At 43.1% G+C, this 23,051-nt stretch overlaps 1 protein-coding gene across 5 annotated transcripts in view; it reads left to right on the top strand.

Annotated features, from left to right (window-relative positions):
* LOC115159498 (retinoic acid receptor RXR-alpha-A) overlaps positions 1-22,964 on the top strand; it is a 181,869-nt gene extending 158,905 nt beyond the window's left edge. For all 5 annotated transcript variants that reach the window (XM_029709282.1, XM_029709281.1, XM_029709285.1 and 2 more), the window contains exons 7-11: positions 6,499-6,628; positions 10,304-10,436; positions 12,306-12,397; positions 18,816-18,921; positions 19,149-22,964. In XM_029709282.1, the coding sequence (XP_029565142.1) occupies positions 6,499-6,628; positions 10,304-10,436; positions 12,306-12,397; positions 18,816-18,921; positions 19,149-19,296 (609 nt within the window). In that variant the 3' untranslated portion in view covers positions 19,297-22,964. The remainder of the gene's footprint in view (positions 1-6,498; positions 6,629-10,303; positions 10,437-12,305; positions 12,398-18,815; positions 18,922-19,148) is intronic.
* The last annotated feature ends 87 nt before the right edge of the window (positions 22,965-23,051 follow it).

Raw genomic sequence — 23,051 nt, 5'->3', positions numbered from 1 at the left:
ATAAATGACCAGCATGGTCAAATAATAATAATCTTAGTAGTTGTCGAGGGTGCAACAAGCACGTCCAGTGAACAGGTTAGGGTTCCGTAGCCGCAGGCAGAACAGTTGAAACTGGAGCAGCAGCATGGCCAGGTGGACTGGGGACAGCAAGGAGTCATCATGCCAGGTAGTCCTGAGGCATGGTCCTAGGGCTCAGGTTCTCCGAGAGAAAGAAAGAAAGAGAGAATTAGAGAGAGCATATTTAAATTCACACAGGACACCGGATAAGACAAGAAAATACTCCAGATGTAACAGACTGACCCTAGCCCCCCGACACATAAACCACTGCAGCATAAATACTAGAGGCTGAGACAGGAGGGATCAGAAGACACTGTGGCCCCATCCGATGATACCCCCGGACAGGGCCAAACAGGCAGGATATAACCCCACCCACTTTGCCAAAGCACAGCCCCCACACCACTAGAGGGATGTCTACAACCACCAACTTACCGTCCGAAGACAAGGCCGAGTATAGCCCACAAAGATCTCCGCCATGGCACAAACCAAGGGGGGGGGGGGGGCGCCAACCCAGACAGGAAGACCACGTCAGTGACTCAACCCACTCAAGTGACGCACCCCTCCCATGGACGGCATGGAAGAACACCAGTAAGTCAGTGACTCAGCCCCTGTAATAGGGTTAGAGGCAGAGAATCCCAGTGGAAAGAGGGGAACCGGCAAGGCAGAGACAGCAAGGGCAGTTCGTTGCTCCAGCCTTTCCGTTCACCTTCACACTCCTGGGCCAGACTATACTTAATCATAGGACCTACTGAAGAGATAAGTCTTCAGTAAAGACTTAAAGGTTGAGACTGAGTCTGCGTCTCTCAAATGGGTAGGCAGACCATTCCATAAAAATGGAGCTCTATAGGAGAAAGCCCTACCTCCAGCCGTTTGCTTAGAAATTCTAGGGACAATTAGGAGGCCTGCGTCTTGTGACCGTAGCGTACGTGTAGGTATGTACGGCAGGACCAAATCGGAAAGATAGGTAGGAGCAAGCCCATGTAATGCTTTGTAGTTTAGCAGTAAAACCTTGAAATCAGCCCTTGCCTTAACAGGAAGCCAGTGTAGGGAGGCTAGCACTGGAGTAATATGATCAAATTTTTTGGTTCTAGTCAGGATTCTAGCAGCCGTATTTAGCACTAACTGAAGTTTGTTTAGTGCTTTATCCGGGTAGCCGGAAAGTAGAGCATTGCAGTAGTCCAGCCTAGAAGTAACAAAAGCATGGATTAATTTTTCTGCATCATTTTTGGACAGAAAGTTTCAGATTTTTGCAATGTTACGTAGATGGAAAAAAGCTGTCCTTGAAACAGTCTTGATATGTTCTTCAAAAGAGAGATCAGGGTCCAGAGTAACGCCGAGGTCCTTCACAGTTTTATTTGAGACGACTGTACAACCATCCAGATTAATTGTCAGATTCAACAGAAGATCTCTTTGTTTCTTGGGACCTAGAACAAGCATCCCTGTTTTGTCCGAGTTTAAAAGTAGAAAGTTTGCAGCCATCCACTTCCTTATGTCTGAATCACAGGCTTCTAGCGAGGGCCATTTTGGGGCTTCACCATGTTTCATTGAAATGTACAGCTGTGTGTCGTCTGCATAGCAGTGAAATTTAACATTATGTTTTCGAATGACATCCCCAAGAGGTAAAATATATAGTGAAAACAATAGTGGTCCTAAAACGGAACCTTGAGGAACACCGAAATTTACAATTGATTTGTCAGAGGACAAACCATTCACAGAGACAAACTGATATCTTTCCGACAGATAAGATCTAAACCAGGCCAGAACTTGTCCATGTAGACCAATTTGGGTTTCCAATCTCTCCAAAAGAATGTGGTGATCGATGGTATCAAAAGCGGCACTAAGATCTAGGAGCACAAGGACAGATGCAGAGCCTCGGTCTGACGTCATTAAAAGGTCATTTACCACCTTCACAAGTGCAGTCTCAGTGCTATGATGGGGTCTAAAAGCAGACTGAAGCGTTTCGTATACATTGTTTGTCTTCAGGAAGGCAGTGAGTTGCTGTGCAACAGCTCTTTCTAAAATTTTTGAGAGGAATGGAAGATTCGATAGTTTTTTATAATTTCTGGGTCAAGATTCGGCTTTTTCAAGAGAGGCTTTATTACTGCCACTTTTAGTGAGCTTGGTACACATCCGGTGGATAGAGAGCCGTTTATTATGTTCAACATAGGAGGGCCAAGCACAGGAAGCAGCTCTTTCAGTAGTTTAGTTGGAATAGGGTCCAGTATGCAGCTTGAGGGTTTGGAGGCCATGATTATTTTCATCATTGTGTCAAGAGATATAGTACTAAAACACATTAGTATCTCCCTTGATCCTAGGTCCTGGCAGTGTTGTACAGACTCAGGACAATGGACAATGGAGGAATACCCAGATTTAAAGAGGAGTCCGTAATTTGCTTTCTAATGATCATGATCTTTTCCTCAAAGAAGTTCATAAATTTATTACTGCTGAAGTGAAAGCCATCCTCCATTTGCGAATGCTGCTTTTTAGTTAGCTTTGCGACAGTATCAAAAAGAAATTTCGGATTGTTCTTATTTTCCTCAATTAAGTTGGAAAAATAGGATGATCGAGCAGCAGTGAGGGCTCTTCGATACTGCACGGTACTGTCTTTCCAAGCTAGTCGGAAGACTTCCAGTTTGGTGTGGCGCCATTTCCGTTCCAATTTTCTGGAAGCTTGCTTCAGAGCTCGTGTATTTTCTGTATACCAGGGAGCTAGTTTCTTATGACAGATGTTTTGAATTTTTAGGGGTGCAACTGCATCTAGGGTATTGGTTAAATTGGTTTCCTCGGTTAGGTGGTTAACTGATTTTTGTCCTCTGACGTCCTTGGGTAGGCAGAGGGAGTCTGGAAGGGCATCAAGGAATCTTTGGGTTGTCTGAGAATTTATAGCACGACTTTTAATGCTCCTTGGTTGGGGTCTGAGCAGATTATTTGTTGCAATTGTAAACGCAATAAAATGGTGGTCCGATAATCCAGGATTATGAGGAAAAACATTAAGATCCACAACATTTATTCCATGGGATAAAACTAGGTCCAGAGTATGACTGTGGCAGTGAGTAGGTCCAGAGACATGTTGGACAAAACCCACTGAGTCGATGATGGCTCCGAAAGCCTTTTGGAGTGGGTCTGTGGACTTTTCCATGTGAATGTTAAAGTCACCAAAAATTTGAATATTATCTGCTATGACTACAAGATCCGATAGGAGTTCTACTAAGCTATATGGAATTGTTTTCAGCAGGTCATACCAAAGAACATGTATTTAACCCCTTATTTTTGTCACTAAACAGTCTCCATACACAACATACTTTCATTAATGTTTTCGACTGGTACCGGGGGATATTCAGACGAGTCTTGTAAGGCCTGTGAGCGTCCTAGAGCAAAACAACTGATATGTATGTATTCGTGAGAGTCTCACCTTTACACGGGGGTGTCATATTAGTGTGTAAACTGTTCGGATGCTACAAACAAAAGTTGGCAGATCGGCTGTACTGACTTCAGACGAGTTCCGATACACTTGTGGGTTGTAGAGCAAAAACCGTTTGGACGCTACAGACAATTTTGTGAGAAGACCGTTTTTTTGGTATGTCTCATGGTCTGACAAACACCGCTCTAGCTCTGTCACTTTTCACTGCATATGCGTAAATGTTACATTGGCAAATGCGGTGGATTGAGAAGCATCCAGTGCAAAAACAGATATCTCTAGCTTAAACTAACATTGTTGTTCTGAAGCCATTCCAGCGTTGCTTTGTCTGTATACTTGGGGTCATTGTACTGTTGGAACGGAAATCTTCGCCCCAGTCTAAGGTCGTTTGTACTCTGAAGCAGGTTCTCATTACGGATTTGCCTGTATTTGGCTCCATTCATTGTTTCCTCTATCCTTACCAGTCTCCCAGTCCCTGCCGCTGAAAAGCATCCCCATAGCATGATGCTGCCACCAACAAGCTTCACGGTAGGGATGTTGCTAGACGGGTGATGAACTGTGCCTGGTTTTCTCCAGACATAGCGCTTTGCATTCAGGCCAAAGAGAAACATTTTTGTTTCATCAGTCCACATAATATTTTGCCTTTTGCTCAGAGTCTTTCCTGTGCCTTTTTGCAAACTCCAGGCGTGCTGTCATGTGCCTTTTTCTCGGGGAGTGGCTTCCGTCCGGCCACTCTCCCATAAAGCCCAAAATGGTGAAGTGCTGTAGAGACTGTTGTTCTTCTGGCAGGTTCTCCCATCTCAGCCAAGGAACTCTGTAGTTCTGGCAGAGTGGTCATTTGGGTCCCTGGTCACCTCCCTGATCAAGGTTGGTCGGACGGCCAGCTCTAGGCAGAGTCTGGCCAGTTCAATATATTTAATTTCCCAATGATGGAGACCACTTTGCTCTTCGAAACTTTCAACGCTCTATAAATGGTTTTATACCCATCCCCAGATATATGCCTCATCACAATTCTCTCTCGGAGACCTACGGACAGTTCCTTGGACTTCATGGTGTAGTTTCTGCTCTGACATGCACTGTTAACTGTCGAACCTTTATAGACATGTGTGTTTCATGTCCAATTTAATTGGCTACAGGTGGACTCCAATCAATTTGTAGTGACATGTGAAGGATGATCAAAAGAAATGGTATGTACCTGAGCTCAGTTTGGAGTGTCAAGGGGTGTGAATACTTTCTGAAGGCACTGTAAGTCATTAAACAAAATTGACAAAAAGTTTCACCAAATGTAAATACCAATGTACCAAATGACAATTCTATCAATGCACTGTACGTGGTGCGTGCAAACACACACACAGACACACACATACACACACTTATAGAATTAAATAAGGTTTTAACAAAATGTCCATATCAACTATCTCATGTGGCTCAGTTGGTAGAGCATGTTGCTTGCAACATCAGGGTTGTGTGTTTGATTCCCACTGGGGACCAGTATGAAAATGTTTGAGGTGTAGTATAGTGTATATTTGTCAGGTTGTTTTTGCTAGCTAGGTAGCTTCCTTCAGATCAAGGGATGCAAGCGCAAAATTCTGTAGACCCAAATGTGCAGAGCTCATCCCAGGTTAATTAATACCCACACAACATGTTTAGGCAATACGCAAGCGCGAAATATGAAATCGTCTCAATGCAACAAATGAAGCTACTTCAAGCTAGGCAAAGCAGCGAGGCCTATGCTGACCCTGTCCATTAACAGTGACTGGAGTCAGGAATGGCTGTGAATGGATGGAAAGGAAGGCAGGAATACCCTGGTACCTTTCATGAGGTTTTGATGCAGTTTTGGCAAATCTTGAGATTTTGAGCATAAAAATCAACAGAATCATTTGTATTTTAATTGTGGCTTTTCATAACAGCTTTTTAAAATTAGATTATCACAGGGTAAGCACTGCGTACCATACCTACCCTGACTGCACGTCACTGCTATGTATACATTAGAAGTTCTTGTCCTCTTCACTGCCCGTGGTTTCCTCCCAGGTTAAGTGAGGCCTTCAGTTTGATGGCTTCTGACACTTGAGGTTTCTTTGTCTTTGTCCATTCACATCCACATTTCCATCCTACAATCTCTCTCTCTCTCTCTCTCTCTCTCTCTCTCTCTCTCTCAGCTTTAACGTCCCTCCTCTCTCTTCAGTTCTCTTTTTCATGTTAACTCAAAGCATAAACACTGTCTATTCTCCTCTCTCTTGAACATGAGAGGCCACCTTTTCAGCCTTCGACAATATACTGTACATTTTTACCTTTTTCATCCAGACTTTACTCTGTCTGAAGTCAGGAATATAACCCTGGTGTAGTGGTGAGTTAGCATACTATTTCTTAAGACCCATTCTCTCACACTCATGAAATGAAATGAATTGACACTTGAACGCCCAAACACTTGTTCCTTAACTGTGTGTCAGGTTGAGCTCTTTTGGCTCTCTGTCTGAACACTCGAAATAGTCTTCTGTCGGTAGAAGTGTACTGAAGGATCTGCCTGCTTGGAGAGAGTCATTTGTTACAGCTGATTCTCGGCAGTTATTTCCTCCCCGGGCTGGGACAGAATCACTGTTTGTTTTTCCTTCCTGCTCGCTCCTCAGAGGAGATCATTCACTTGGCTAGGGTGTGTGTGTGTGTGTATGTATGTGCTTGGGTGCATGCGAGCTCATGTGCGTGTGTGTGTGTGTGTGGGGGTGTGTGTGTGTGTGCGGGGTCTTGGCTCAGAGGAGCAGCGAGCGGAGCAAGCCGGTGCTCCTCTAAAGCTCAGTGGTGCACTGCTGTGACTGGAAAGCTCTATCTACTGGAGAGGACAGCTCCACATGAAGCTCAGCTGCCACACCAAAACATACACTTAGCAAGCACGCACATGCACATGCACATACAGAGTGCATAAGTATGATTACACACACAACCACACACACGTCACAATGTATCTTTCAGTCTTTCTGTGCTAACTGTATTTGTGACAGCAAGCCTTCCCATGTGTCTTTCAACAGCCCAACGACCCGGTGACTAACATCTGCCAAGCAGCCGACAAGCAGCTCTTCACGCTGGTGGAGTGGGCCAAGAGGATCCCCCACTTCTCTGAGCTGCCCCTGGACGACCAGGTCATCCTCCTACGAGCAGGTCAGTTCAACACGACCATGAGACCACATCAGCATCCCCCATAGGCAGGCCACTGCAGCATTATGGGCTTTGTAGGCTATTTGTAGGCTATTAGCCTGACGAATACTCTGTCATATTCTTTATGTATGCAGTCATCATTTTTGAGGAAGTCTTCAGTGTTTTCCCTATATGTTACCCTTGCTGATTGCTTGTCGCTTCAGATTACACAGTTCACTTCCAAACTCACTCCAAGGAAGCCCATCCAGCTCTCTAACCCTATCCTACCCCTCTTAACGTTCTCCTTCTGGGTACCCATAGTGATGGAGAGAATGATGTAACACTCCACACTGCCCTCTCCCACCTGGACAAAAGGAATACCTACATGAGAATGTTGTTCATTGACTACTCAGCATTCATAGTGCCCTCCAAGCTTATCACTAAGTGAAGGATCCTGGGACTGCACACCTCCCTCTGCAACTGGATCCTGGACTTCCTGACGGGACACCCCCACGTGGTGAGGGTAGGCAGCAACACCTCCACCACGCTGACCCAAAACACTGGGGCTCTTCAGGGGTGTGTGCTTAGTCCCCTCCTGTGCTTCCTGTTCAAAGGAAATGGAGGGCCAAGCACATGCCCCCATTCAGATCAACGGGGCTGTAGTGGAGCGGGTTGAGAGCTTCAAGTTCCTCAGTGTCCACATCACTAAGGATCTAGCATGGTCCAAACACACCAACACAGTCATGAAGAGGGCACGACAACACTTTTTCCCACTCAGGACTCTGAAAAGATTTGTCTTGGGCCCTCAGATCATCAAAATGTTCTACAGCTGCACAATTAAAAGCATGTTGACTGACTGCATCACCGCTTGGTATGGCAACTGGTTGGCATCCGACCGCAAGATGCTACAGAGGGTAGTGCGTACGGCCCAGTACATAACTAGGGCCAAGCTCCCTGCTATCCAGGACCTCTATACCAGGCGGTGTCAGAGGAAGGCCCTAAAAATTGTCAAAGACTCCGGCCACCCAAGACATAGACTGTAGTCTAAGCTACCGCACGGCAAGCGGTATCAATGCAGCAAGTCTGGAACCAAGAGGACCCTGAACAGCTTCTACCCCCAAGTCATAAGACTGCTAAATAGTCCGGGTAGCTATTTGGTTAACTATTTAACTATCTGCAATGACCCTTTTGAACTAACATTTTTGACTCATCACATACACTGCTGCTACTGTTCTACTATCTGCCACTTTATTCCTAGTTATATGTACATATATACAGTTGAAGTCGGAAGTTTACATACACCTTAGCCAAATACATTTAAACTCAGTTTTTCACAATTCCTGACATTTAATCCTAGTAAAAATTCCCTGCCTTAGGTCAGTTAGGATCACCACTTTATTTTAAGAATGTGAAATGTCAGAATAATAGTAAAGAGAATGATTTATTTCAGCTTTTATTTCATTGATCACATTCCCAGTGGGTCAGAAGTTTACATACACTCAATTAGTATTTGGTAGCATTGACTTTTAATTGTTTAACTTGGGTCAAATGTTTCGGGTAGCCTTCCACAAGCTTCCCACAATAAGTTGGGTGAATTTTGGCCCATTCCGCCTGACAGAGCTGGTGTAACTGAGTCAGGTTTGTAGGCCTCCTTGCTCGCACACGCTTTTTCAGTTCTGCCCACAAATTTTCTATAGGATCGAAGTCGGGGCTTTGTGGTGGCCACTCCAATACCTTGACTTTGTTGTCCTTAAGCCATTTTGCCACAACTTTGGAAGTATGCTTGGGGTCATTGTCCATTTGGAAGACCCATTTGCGACAAAACTTTAACTTCCTGACTGATGTCTTGAGATGTTGCTTCAATATATCCACATAAATGTCCTGCCTCATGAATCCATCTATTTTGTGAAGTGCACCAGTCCCTCCTGCAGCAAAGCACCACCACAACATGTTGCTGCCACCCCCGTGCTTCACGGTTGGGATGGTGTTCTTTGGCTTGCAAGCCTCCCCATTTTTCCTCCAAACATAACGATGGTCATTATGGCCAAACAGTTCTATTTTTGTTTTATCAGACCAGAGGACATTTCTCCAAAAAGTACGATCTTTGTCCCCATGTGCAGTTGCAAACCGAAGTCTGGCTTTTTTATAGCGGTTTTGGAGCAGTGTCTTCTTCCTTGCTGAGATGCCTTTCGGGTTATGTCGATATAGGACTCGTTTTACTGTGGAAATGGATACTTTTGTACCTGTTTCCTCCAGCATCTTCACAAGGTCCTTTTCTGTTGTTCTGGGATTGATTTGCACTAAAGTACGTTCATCTCTTGGAGACAGAACACATCTCCTTCCTGAGCGGTATGGCGGCTGCGTGTTCCCATGGTGTTTATACTTGCGTACTATTGTTTGTACAGATGAACGTGGTACCTTCAGGTGTTTGGAAATTGCTCCCAAGGACGAACCAGACTTGTGGAGGTCTACAATTTTTTTTCTGCGGTCTTGGCTGATTTCTTTTGATTTTCCCATGATGTCAAGCAAAGAGGCACTGAGTTTGAAGATAGGCCTTGAAATACATCCACAGGTACACCTCCAATTGACTCAAATTATGTAAATTAGCATATCAGAAGCTTCTAAAGCCATGACATCATTTTCTGGAATTTTCCAAGCTGTTTAAAGGCACAGTCAACTTAGTGTATGTAAACTTCTGACCTACTGGAATTATGATACAGTGAATTATAAGTGAAATAATCTGTCTGTAAACAATTGTTGGAAAAATTACTTGTGTCATGCACAAAGTAGATGTCCTAACCGACTTGCTAAAACTATAGTTTGATAACAAGAAATTTGTGGAGTGGTTGAAAAACAAGTTTTAATGACTCCAACCTAAATGTATGTAAACTTCCAACTCAACTGTACCTCAATTACCTCGTACCCCTGAACATTGACTTGGTATTGGTACCCCTTGTGTATATAAGTTATCGTTACTCATTGTGTATCTATTACTACTTTTATTATTACTTGTTTTACTTTTCTATTATTTATCTATTCTCTCTCTCTCTGCATTGTTGGGAAGGGTAAGTAAGCACTTCACTGTTAGTCTACACCTGTTGTTTACGAAGCCTGTTGTTTACGAAGCCTGTTGTTTACGAAGCCTGTTGTTTACGAAGCCTGTTGTTTACGAAGCCTGTTCTGAAGCTAGCCGAGAGGGTCCTGTCTCCTCTTCTCAGTGCTCAGCTCAGGCCTTCTATAAATAACCAGTTTAGTTGTGCTGTCTCTCAGATGAAAGCATCCCAGCCCCTCTCATTCCCAACTCAACTCTGGGGAGAAGTGTGGAGTTTTGCTTGACAGAACAGTTAAAGGAGCCCTGTCACTCAAACGGCACAGAGCTCTCTGTGTCTTACCCTCGCTTGGCATATCAAGTGTGTCACCTTTTATTGGGATGGCAGGCGCAGTTCACCCTGTTAAACACTTATCTCTCTGGAAAGCACATCTGAGATAGGTTGCTAATAACCCAGAGCCAATGCATGAAAGAGCTTTCTGGTTTGACTATTCAGCCTAGACTGATTCATTGGAATTCCCTTGCCTTGTTGTCAGCTCAATTGTCAACACAATTGTCAACTTTGAATGTTGAATATGACATGAACTTTGTAATAGGTTTTCACTCTTTATCTCTCCTTATTCTTCCCTCTCTTCTCTCTCTTCCCTCAGGGTGGAACGAGCTCCTCATCGCATCCTTCTCGCACCGTTCGATAGCGGTGAAAGATGGGATCCTCCTAGCAACAGGGCTACACGTCCATCGTAACAGCGCCCACAGTGCTGGAGTGGGAGCCATCTTTGACAGGTAGTCATCATCACCCTGTTGGCACTGCCTTGATACAATCAGCTTTGTGAAATACATTTTTGTTGGTTGCTATGTAATTCTTTATTATTAAGATTCCACGATTAGGGTAGGCCCTGACCTGTAACAGTGAAAATGGAGATGGAGACCTCAGTCAGAGTTTCTGAAGAAATCAATTTATGTGCGTTCCTGATGAAATCACACTCTTTTGACATGCAATCCCACGGCAGGCTGTGACGAAGCCGATATTGACCTTCTTTTCTATTAATCACATTTGATGCCTATTGTGGCATCGTTCATTTTTCAGTAACATTTTTATTGACAGATGAATACAAATGAACAGTATCAAGTATTCCTTCTCAGTGTACACAGACGCTGATCAAGCCATCCAGTGTGATATCAATCCAACAGATAGTCAGTATTGTAAACTCTAAACCCTGTGGCCCCTGGCGTGCTGAGTCACTAACTGAAGTGTTATTTTGAGGGCAACAGCTCTCTCCCTGTCCGCTCTCTCTCTCTTCGCTCTCACTCTCTCTCTCCCTCTCTTTTCTCTCTCTCTTTCCCAATTATCTCTCCCTCTGCTCTCCTTCTCTCGTCTTTCTCTCTTTCCCTCTCTCTCTTCTCTCTCTCCCCCCTCTCTCTTTCTCCATCTCTCTCTCCCTCTATCCCCAGCTGGGAGTCTGTGCTCAGTGATTAGCATACTGCCAGTTCACTACTTCCAAAGGATAGATTACATCTCTGCATTAAGATGACTGATGATGTAGCTCTATACCCTCTCTGAAGAGGGTGGTTAACTTAAGCACTCAAGTCTTTTTTTACCCTCATTGTTCCAACGGGCAAATTAAATTAGGATGAGCTGAAATTTACTTTTGTCTCAGAGAGAGAGAAAGACACAGGGAGGTGGAGAGAGAGACAGAGGGATGTGGAGAGAGAGAGAAAGACAGGGAGGTGGAGAGCGAGAGAGACAGGGAAGTGGAGAGCGAGAGAGAGACAGGGAGGTGGAGAGCGAGAGAGACAGGGAAGTGGAGAGCGAGAGAGAGACAGGGAGGTGGAGAGCGAGAGAGACAGGGAAGTGGAGAGCGAGAGAGAGACAGGGAGGTGGAGAGCGAGAGAGACAGGGAAGTGGAGAGCGAGAGAGAGACAGGGAGGTGGAGAGCGAGAGAGAGACAGGGAGGTGGAGAGCGAGAGAGAGACAGGGAGGTGGAGAGCGAGAGAGACAGGGAAGTGGAGAGCGAGAGAGACAGAGGGAGGTGGAGAGAGAGACAGAGGGATGTGGAGAGAGAGACAGAGGGAGGTGTAGAGAGAGAGACAGAGGGAGGTGGAGAAAAAGAGAGACAGAGAGAAGTGGAGAGAGAGAGACAGAGGGAGGTGGAGAGAGAGAGATAGAGAGAGATAGAGAGCGAGAGACAGGGGGAGGTGGAGAAAAGAGAGACAGAGAGAAGTGGAGAGAGAGAGAGACAGAGGGAGGTGGAGAGAGAGAGATAGAGAGCGGGCGTGACGGAGTCATAGAGGGGTGAGGAGTTCGAGCGGTTGCGTCACACTCCCGAAACGAAACGCCGCCCCGCCTAGTGATGTCACACGTCAGTCTGTGATTGTGTTTGTGCTACGCCGTTCATGGATGTCCTTTTCTCAGCCATGTTCTAAGCAGCTTGAATTACGTGGTGTAGGCAGGGCTGTACGATTTTCCGCTGGTTGAACATTCCCTGTGTGTCAGAGCAGTGGGGCCGTGTTGTCAATTGATTTGTACTGAGTTTCCATTGAGTTACACCTGTAGATAAAGGAGGGTGTAATGAAGGCTGACCTACGGAGGTGTTGCTGGCTGATGGTCAGATCTCTAAGAGCCTGTCTATGTGTCTCCCTCTCTCCATCCAGAGTGCTCACAGAACTGGTGTCCAAGATGAGAGACATGCAGATGGACAAGACAGAGCTGGGTTGTCTTCGGGCTATCGTCCTCTTTAACCCAGGTATCACACACTCCTAACACCCCTTTAACTTCTTGGGGCTATGTGGGACGTTAGCGTGCCACCCGTGGCGCACCCTATCAACAACAGGTGCATTTCAAGAGCGGCAAATTTGAAACCAAATAAATGTCAAAATTCAAATTTCTCAAACATACAACTAACTTACAGCCTTTGAAAGATAAACATCTCCTTAATCTAACCACGTTGTCCGATTTCAAAAAGGTTTTACGGGGAAAGCATAAAGTTAGGTTATGTTAGGAGAGTACATTGACAATAGCTGTGTGTAATGTATTGTCGATTCAAAGACAGGCGTCACCAAAACCATAAAATCAGCTAAAATTATGCACTAACCTTTTACAATCTCCATCAGATGACACTCCTAGGACATTATGTTAGACAATGCATGCATTTTTAGTTCTATCAAGTTCATATTTATATCCAAAAACAGCGTTTTACTATGGCGTTGATGTTCAGGAAATCGTTTCCCTCCAATAACCGGCAGTCAAGTCATCGCAACAAAATAATGAATTAATATTAGAAAACATTGGTAAAATATTATATTGTCATTCAAAGAATTGAACGCAATGGACTTGCCAGATTTAAAATTAACCTTACTGGGAAATCACACTTTGCAATAATCTGAGCACTGCGCCCAGAAAAATACGCATTGCGATACAGACTAACCGCCATGTTGGAGAGATCTAAAATCGAAAATACTATGTAAATAATCCATTACCTTTGATTCTCTTCATCAGATGTCACTTCCAAAGAATCCCAGGTCCATAACGAATGTAGTTTTGTTCAAAAAAGCTCATCATTTATGTCCAAAAACCTCCGTGTTGTTAGCACATGATCTAAGCCAGCCGGACTTCACTTCACGAACGGAAAAAATATATTTACGTTCGTTCAAACATGTCAAACGTTGTATCGCATAAATCATTAGGGCCTTTTTTAACCAGAACATGAATAAAATTCAAGGCGGACCATTGGGTTCTCTTTTAAAACGTTTCGGAATGAGAGTACCCACCATCAACTCGCGCGCAAGGTGTCTAATGGGCCATCACCGTTCCAAGGCTCTTCTTCAGTCAGATCTCAGAGTAGAAGACTCAAAACACTTTGTAAAGGCTGGGGACATCTTGTGGAAGCAATAGGAAGTGCCAAAACATTCCTCACCCCCTTTGTTTTTCAATGGTATAGGCTTAAAGTCAATTCAACACATCAGGTATCCACTTCCTGTCAGAATCTGTCTCAGGGTTTTGCCTGCCAAATGAGTTCTGTTATACTCACAGACACCATTCAAACAGTTTTTGAAACTTTAGGGTGTTTTCTATCCATATATAATAAGTATATGCATATTGTAGTTACTGGGTAGGATTAGTAACCAGATTAAATCGGGTACATTTTTTTATCCAGCCGTGAAAATACTGCCCCCTATACCCTAACAGGTTAATCTAGAACCTTCTATTTAGATTAGAATAATACAATACTCTGACCTCACAAACAATGACTGCCTGTGATACCGGTGAACTTGCATACATGTGAAGCCTTCACACACACACACACACACACACACACACACACACACACACACACACACACACACACACACACACACACACACACCACCACCCCACCAGACCCTTGTTCCTGCCGTGGTTTCTCCCAACCCCGAAAGTGACCACAGTGCCCTCTGCTAAAGCCCTCTGCTAGCCCTCTGCTCTATGGTACAGGACAGGGTTATCTTCATTACCATGCTGAGTGCCCGTGCCAGCCCTGCCCCGCTGGCACCAGACGCGCTCCCTGTCTTTAATGAGTCTGTGCCATGGCCCCGGAGACAAAGAGCAGTGTGGGAGCGTGCCACCGGCCCACAGGGGCTCCGGCGGGCCTCATTCTCCCAGGACAGACTGCTCCTCTGTACTCCAGAGTCACTCTGCTACAGACCTGGCTCTGGAACAGATCACAGTCTACTTTGCCCTAATTAGGAGCAGCTCACGGAGATGGCCTAACAGAGGGAATGCTGGGATTCAGAGAGGCTGAGTCCTTTCCCACACTGAGATGAGAGTATTGCTGTATTCAGGCCTTTTCACTTGCTCAGTGGTAACCAATCAGACCCAGAAATGTGTTGCAATAAATGTTGAATCAGAAGTATAGCCTACAGCTGAAGTTTACATGCACTTAGACTGGAGTCATTAAAACTCGTTTTTCAACCACTCCACAAATGTCTTGTTAACAAACTATAGTTTTGGCAAGTCGGTTAGAACATCTACTTTGTGCATGACACAAGTAATTTTTCCAGCAATTGTTTACAGACAGATTATTTCACTTATAATTCACTGTATCACATTTCCAGTGGGTCAGAAGTTTACATACCATTAGTTGACTGGGCCTTTAAACAGCTTGGAATATTCCAGAAAATGATGTCATGGCTTTAGAAGCTTCTGATAGGCTAATTTACATAATTTGAGTCAATTGGAGGTGTACCTGTGGATGTATTTCAAGACCTAGCTTCAAACTCAGTGCCTCTTTGCTTGACATCATGGGAAAATCAAAAAGAAATCAGCCAAGACCTCAGAAAAAGAATTGTAGACCTCCACAAGTCTGGTTCATCCTTGGGAGCAATTTCCAAATGCCTGAAGGTACCACGTTCATCTGTACAAACAATAGTACGCAAGTATAAACACCATGGGACCACGCAGCCATCATTCTGCTCAGGAGATGCGTTCTGCCTCCTAGAGGTGAATGCACTTTGGTGTGAAAAGTGTAAATCAATCCCAGAACAACAACAAATGACCTTGTGAAGATGCTGGAGGGAACAGGTACAAAAGTATCTATATCCACAATTAAACAAGTCCTATATCAACATAACCTGAAAGGCCGCTCAGCAAGGAAGAAGCCACTGCTCCAATACCGCCATAAAAAGCCAGACTACGGTTTGCAACTGCACATGGGGACAAAGATCGTACTTTTTGGAGAAATGTCCCCTGGTCTGATGAAACAAAAATAGAACTGTTTGGCCATAATGACCATCGTTATGTTTGGAGGAAAAATGGGGATGCTTGCAAGCCGAAGAACACCATCCCAACCGTGAAGCACGGGGGTGGCAGCATCATGTTGTGGGGCTGCTTTGCTGCAGTAGGGACTGGTGCACTTCACAAAATAGATGGCATTATGAGGAAGGAAAAGTATGTGCATATATTGAAGCAACATCTTAAGACATCAGTCAGGAAGTTAAAGCTTGGTCGCAAATGGGTCTTCCAAATGGACAATGACCCCAAGCATACTTCCAAAGTTGTGGCAAAGTGGCTTAAGGACAACCAAGTCAAGGTATTGGAGTGGCCATCACAAAGCGCTGACCTCAATCCTATAGAAATGTTGTGGGCAGAACTGAAAAAGCATGTGGGAGCAAGGAGGCCTACAAACCTGACTCAGTTACACCAGCTCTGTCAGGAGGAATGGGTCAAAATTCACCCAACTTATTGTGGGAAGCTTGTGGAAGGCTACCCGAAACGTTTGACCCAAGTTAAACAATTTAAAGGCAATGCTACCAAATACTAATTGAGTGTATGTAAACTTCTGACCCATTGAGAATGTGATGAAAGAAATAAAAGCTGAAGTCATTCTCTCTACTACGCTTACATTTCACGTTCTTAAAATAAAGTGGTGATCCTAACTGACCTAAGACTGGGAATTTTTACTAGGATTAAATGTCAGGGATTGTGGAAAAACTGATTTTAAATGTATTTGGCTAAGGTGTATGTAAACTTCCGACTTCAACTGTTCATGTGTTGCCTCATCCAGCTTGTGTTTTGGGGAGAATTACCATGCATATGTACAGTGCCTTCAGAAAGTATTCACACCCCTTGACCTTTTACACATTTTTTTGTGTTACAGTCTGAATTTAAAATCCATTAAAGTGTCACTAATCTACTCCCAATACTCTATCATTTCAAAGTGGTGTTTTGTTTTTAGAATCTTTTACAAATGAATTAAATATGAAAAGCTGAAATGTCTTGAGTCGATAAGTATTCAACCCCTTTGTTATAGCAAGCCTAAATAATTGAAAGAGTAAAAATGTGCATAACAAATCACATGGAATCATTCTGTGTGCAGTAATAGTGGTTCACATGATTTTTTAATGATTATCCCATCGCTGTACCCCACACATACAATTATCTGTAAGGTCCCTCAGTCAAGTAGTGAATTTTAAGCACAGATTCAACCACAAACACCATGGAGGTTTTCCAATGGTTTGCAAAGAAGTTCACAGATTTAAAAAAAAATAATAATAAAAATCAGACACTGAATATCCCTTTGAGCATGGTGAATTTACTATTTACACTTTGGATGGTGCATCAATACACCCAGTCACTACAAAGATAGTAACTCAGTTGCAGGAGAGGAAGGAAACCACTCAGGAATTTCACCATAAGGCCAAGGTGACTTTAAAACATAATTTAATGGCTGTGATATCAGAAAACTGAGGCTAGATCAACAAAATTGTATTTACACCACATTACTAACATAAATGACAGAGTGAAAAGAAGGAAGTGTGTACAGAATACAAATATTGCAAAACATGCATCCTGTTTGCAAAAAACACTAAAGTAAGCACTGCAATAAATGTGCCACAGACATTAACTTTTTGTCCTGAATACAAAGCATTATGTTTGAAGAAAATCCAAAACAACACGTCACTGAGTACCGCTCTTCATATTTTCAAGCATGGTGGTGGCTGCATCATGTTATGGGTATGCTTGTCATCGCCAAGGACTAGGGAGTTTTTAGGATAAAAAGAAACTGAATAGTGCTAAGCACAGGCAAAATCCTAGATGAAAACTTGGTTCAGTCTGCTTTCCAACAGACACTGGGTGACAAATTCACCTTTCAGCAGGACAATAACTTAAAACACAGGCCAAATATACACTGGAGTTGCTTACCAAGATGACATTGAATGTTCCTGAGTGGCCTAGTTACAGTTTTGACTCTACAGGATCGGTGAGTCCCCCATGGGACGGTTGAGCTAACGTAGGCTAATGCGATTAGCATGAGGTTGTAAGTAACAACAACATTTCCCAGGACATAGACATATCTGATATTGGCAGAAAGCTTAAATTCTTGTTAATCTAACTGCGCTGTCCAATTTACAGTAGCTACTACAGTGAAATAATACCATGCTATTGTTTGAGGAGAGTGCACAGTTATGAACTTGAAAAGTTATTAATAAACCAATTAGGCACATTTTGGGCAGTCTTAATGCAACATTTTGAACAGAAATGCAATGGTTCATTGGATCAGTCTAAAACTTTGCACATACACTGCTGCCATCCAGTGGCCAACATCTAAATTGCGCATGCACTGCAATAACACATTATGGCCTTTCTCTTGCATTTAAAAAATGATGGTACAAAAAAACGCATGTTTTTTTCTTTGTATTATCTTTTACCAGATCTAATGTGTTATATTCTCGTACATTCATTTCCCATTTCCACAAACTTTAAAGTGTTTCCTTTCAAATGGTATCAAGTATATGCATATCCGTGCTTCAGGTCCTGAGCTACAGGCAGTTAGATTTGGGTATGACATTTTAGGTGAAAATTGAAAAAAGGGGCGGATCCTTAAGAGATTTGAAGATGCACTCCAGGATCTTAAGCACAACAATGTCGTAACATATATTACGAATTGGATTTGCAACATATCATACAAATATATATATTTTTTTTTAAGATGACGTAGTACACAATTTAATGACGTAGTACACAAAAAAAACGTGAACCACTTTTGGCTCATGAGCGTCACTTTCAAAACTATTGGCTAAAATTACACAAAAGTTTGAGAGTGCATCTTGAAATCAGCTTAAAGATCTATGGCAAGACTTGAAAATGTGTGTTGAGCATTGATCAGCAAAAAACTTGAGAGAGCTTGAAGAATTGAAAAAATAATAATGGAAAAATATTGTACTATCAAGGTGTGTAAAACTCTCAGATACTCTCAGCTGTAATGTCTGTCAAAGGTGATTCTAACATGTATTGACAGGGGTGTGAATACTGATCTAATCAAGATATATGTTTGATTTTTCATATTTTATTTGATCAAATGTTAGAATTTGACATTACGGAGTATTTTTTTGTAGATCGTTGACCAAAAAATTACAATTAAATCCATTTTAATCCCAGTTTGTAAGACAACATAATGTGGAAAAGTTAAGGGGTGTGAATACTTTCTGAAGGCACCGTATAGGAGACCCAGACCAGTAGGGCAGCTCACATGTCATTTGATTTTATTTGTCTTAAAGCCTTCTGATGACAGCATGCAGGTCTTAGCCTTCAGGGGCAGCCAGGCTGTACATAAATGCGTACCTGGTATCCTGTGACTGTTGTGCCTAGTTGTCTGATGCAGTGCGTGTCTGTGTGTTTCTACTCAGACTCTAAAGGCTTGTCTAACCCAGGCGAGGTGGAGGCTTTGAGAGAGAAGGTCTACGCCTCTCTGGAGGCCTACTGCAAACAGAAATACCCAGATCAGCCTGGCAGGTACGAATACACCTTTCTTTATTTCTCTCTTTTCTCGCTCTTCCTCCACTCGTCTGTCAGTGTGTTTGGCAGAAAGTGCTTTATGTATATATTGTACATGTACAATTATGTCATGGGCGACCCTGTCATGACTTACTGTACATTAACATTTGAGACAACATCTTGTCTAAATCCATGTCTTATTTTCTGTCACGCTAATCACTGTTTTGTGTCTTTGATTGGGTTAGGTTTGCCAAGCTGTTGCTGCGGTTACCAGCCCTGCGCTCCATTGGTCTGAAGTGTCTGGAGCACCTGTTCTTTTTCAAGCTCATCGGGGACACGCCCATCGACACCTTCCTCATGGAGATGCTAGAGGCGCCCCACCAAATGACATAACTGCAGGCGGTGCGTCACCCGTGTTCCCCCCGCCCCCTGGACAGCGAGAGTGGTCCTGCAAACCATTCCCCCTTGAGAGACGGACGTGTCTCCTCCCTTTTTACCGTCTTTGATGTTTCAAAAAACAAGTTCAGTGTATATGGGTCTGTTTTATATATTGTACAAATATATAAATATAAATATATATATAACTCATGAGAGACAACGATGGATTGGAGATGAAACGGACCGAGGAGAAAATAAGTGTTTGAAGCCATTGTTTTGTAACGTGAAACAACGCAGAGTTGACCAGGTGTAACATGTAGCTGTCTGCAGGTGTATCTTTAACTGTTCCATCATTGGATGCACAGCAGCGTAGTAATTGGGACAATCGTGTTTTGGACTTGTTGAAGAGAGGCGGGGCTGCATGGGCTGTCCCTGGCTCTGATTGGAGCCGTCTCACTTTTAGAACTAACTTAATGTTCTGTGTGCAGGGGGGAGGAGCCAGGCCCGGTCTTGTCTGGTCCAATCCGGTCAAGTCTTGTCCAATACAATCCGGACTGGTCCGGTTGGGTCTGTTTTGAGGTGTATTGTAGAAAAGGACTCAGAGGTGAGAACATGCAGATGAACGGTGCTCCACTCAGGTCTCTGAACCCAAACTAAGCCGTTTCTCCACATCTCCTTATTCTATTAGCACTGTGTGAACATGAGAGGAGAGACGCTACATCGCTACATCGGTCCAGTGTTCAGAGGCTCATATAGCTTCAGAGACTGATTGGAGTGAAAGCTTGCAGTGTGGCCTCTTAGGACCAGAGCTGGATGACCTCCATGTGGCGTGACTGTCTGCACAGAGAAGCTTCTTTCTGGAACTACTCATTCTGGTGTACTGGACTGACGTTAGGCACAGTGTGTATCTGGAGTCACTCGGACAGAGGCCCTATACTACATGTCATTACTGTGTGGTCTGGAAGGTTGCCACAGGAAGGAAAGCAAACAGATATATGTTCTCGTACTACAATTATTTGTCCTGTTTCCTGTCTGAGTTAAGGTGACCACAAAATGAAGAAGAAATAGACGGATGATTTGACTGAACTGTACTGTAAGGAAATAGTGTCCGCTGATCTGAACTAAGTGCTTTCTAAAGTGATGCCATGTCTTTGTCATGTCTCCCTCCACCTCTGAGACCTTTTGTTCCACTCTTATGTGAATTTCAACACACCATGATTGACCTTCACACAACAACCAAGCCTGCTGTTCCTCACAGTGTAACCTAGCTTTAGGTCTTTGACCTGTACTGGACATTACAACCACACACACAGTGTTGATGGTATATGTTTAATTATTCATTTGCAAAACAATTTGCAATTACCTTTGTTTTCACCACACACACACACACACACACACACACACACACACACACACACACACACACACACACACACACACACACACACACACACACACACACACACACACACACACACACACACAGCTTCAATACAGTCATGTTTATGGCTAGATGTACTCTTATTGCTTGGCACTTAACCTCAGTATTGTGGAGCTCATGCTGCTCCATTGCAAGCTCACCTCTGGGGCAGCCAGATCAGGCTGAGGCCCAGGCCATCCATCCATCCACTCTGACTGGAGGATGTGGGCCTGGTGAAGAGAGACTGTTGACTTCTCTGCTGCCCAGCCTCCCCTCACCCTCAGAGGGATCCATAGCCTGCACTTCTGTGGACAACACAGATTCATTTAAGTCTAATTGAAATGTTAAATATGTAACTCTATGTATAAATCTGCTATATGCCCATATTGCGCTTTTTTTCTTTCTATGCTGCAGCTGCTGCATAACTATGCATCTAGTGTTTTCTTTCTCCAAAGATTGTCCATAGAGGGGTTTCGTTGTTATTATAAAGGGGTGGTTAAACCCTGTCCTGTAGGACAGCAGACTGCTTTGGATTTCAATCAACTTTATCAGATATCCAGGAGCGAGTTTGGCAGTCCACATTATGATAGCAGACTAGGGAGAGCCACAGAGAAATTCAATAGAACATTTGCTTTGCGATGGATAGAGGGTTTGACCAGCGAGAATAGAGAATTTGGTGACTTTGGGAGAGCTGTGACTTCCCCCTAGTGGAAGAGATGCAGCACTGCAACATTACTTGAATTTTGTACAAGTATTTAACCAGAAATGGCACTTTTTCATGACATTATCAATGTTCATTTTTGTCTTTGGTCAGTCAAAACCTCAATGTGTTTTCTCGCAGAAAGATTGAATGAATAACAATAACCTCAGCAGGATTGATTGACACGTCCTTAGTTCAAATCTAGCTCGTGTATATTAGTGAGGTGATTGCATTTTCATTAGGTTATATTTTAAACTATTTAGGAGAAGGAGATGATTTGTGTTTAGGCCAATTCTGTCTAAACAGTATTTTTATCGAGACTAATTGTAATTGTCAAAAAAACAAATTAATTGGCTCATTGTTCAAATGATACCAATTTAAGCACTAGTAAAAGTAATTATCTGGAAATTGCATTCTCTGGAACATGAGTAGGTCAAATCAAACTGTTTGCACCTCAACAAACATTTCAGAAAAATAACCACATGCATTTTGATAATTCATTTATTTGCAAACAAGTTTGTCCAACTTTTTAGATGTACACCTAATATACACCTGCTCACTTGTGTCTAATGTCTCCTATTCTCTGCTTGGTCAGGTTCATGTGATTCCAGACCCCAGGTGTATACTGTACGTTAAAGCCATACGCAGATGTGCAAGCTCGCTCACTCCTGCAGGGAATGGACAGAGAAGGGTCCTCTGGACTGATACAGAAATGATTACTTAGATAGAATGAATAGCTACGGAAAATGCTTTATATACCATAAAGCTATATTTTGTCTATATGTGTATATATTTATAAATATCTATAAATCCGTTCCGTATTTCCAGTTAATTGAGAGTAACAGGGAGACAAGTAGTTCAGTTCAAACTATCTGAGCCAGTCCTGATTCCAGTGTTACACTCAATAGTTTCTTGGTGTTTGTCAAAAAATGTAATGTGCTTTTTACATCGGCCTCGATTCTCTAAAAGCAAAAGTCTTCAATCAACCAGCATAATACAAGGAGCGCAAAGCCCGAACCCTCACCAGCTAACAGCTGTTCTATATGGGACCTGAAAACAGCAACAACAAAAAAACGGGTTATTACACACAGAAGACATGAAGCCCTCCAAAATCAATTTATTGCTTACCTACTTGTATGTTCAACAACGTTATCAGGAAACGCTGGGCTCATGACAGTCACAGATTTCTTTGTCGAATTCAGCAAAATGTCAAGAAAAAAACCCACTTCTTGACATATATTTTTGTACAAAGGTAATTTTATCCCTTGCTTATGTACTCTGTACCTGCCATTTTCCTCCTGTGGGCTGTTGTATACATTGTTTGTGTAAATGTTGATTTAAAATGGGGAAGAAAAAAAGTGAGAAGAGTGGTTGCAGTGACACCCTGGTAACTGTCGCCTATACTTTGCCTTTTCTGGCCTATCGATAAAAGATGAGATTGTCCTCATTACATTTTGTCTATTTTTAACGAGTTGGAAAACGTCATCTGTTCTTTGTGGGTTGTTCTCCGATATTCTCTTTCACGGAAAGACAAAAAGATTATTAAAAAAATCTAAAAGTAAATGTTGTTGATGCTTCTTTTGTCTTTGTGCTGTTGTGTTGTCCTCCCACCTAATAGGTAATTACATTTAAAGCCTGAAAACAGCCTAT

The sequence above is a fragment of the Salmo trutta genome, chromosome 23 (assembly GCF_901001165.1).
Source record: "Salmo trutta chromosome 23, fSalTru1.1, whole genome shotgun sequence".
In the NCBI taxonomy this organism is placed as follows: Eukaryota; Metazoa; Chordata; class Actinopteri; order Salmoniformes; family Salmonidae; genus Salmo; species Salmo trutta.
The sequence above is the reverse complement of the archived record's forward strand: the minus strand, read 5'-3'. Positions and strand labels throughout refer to the sequence as shown.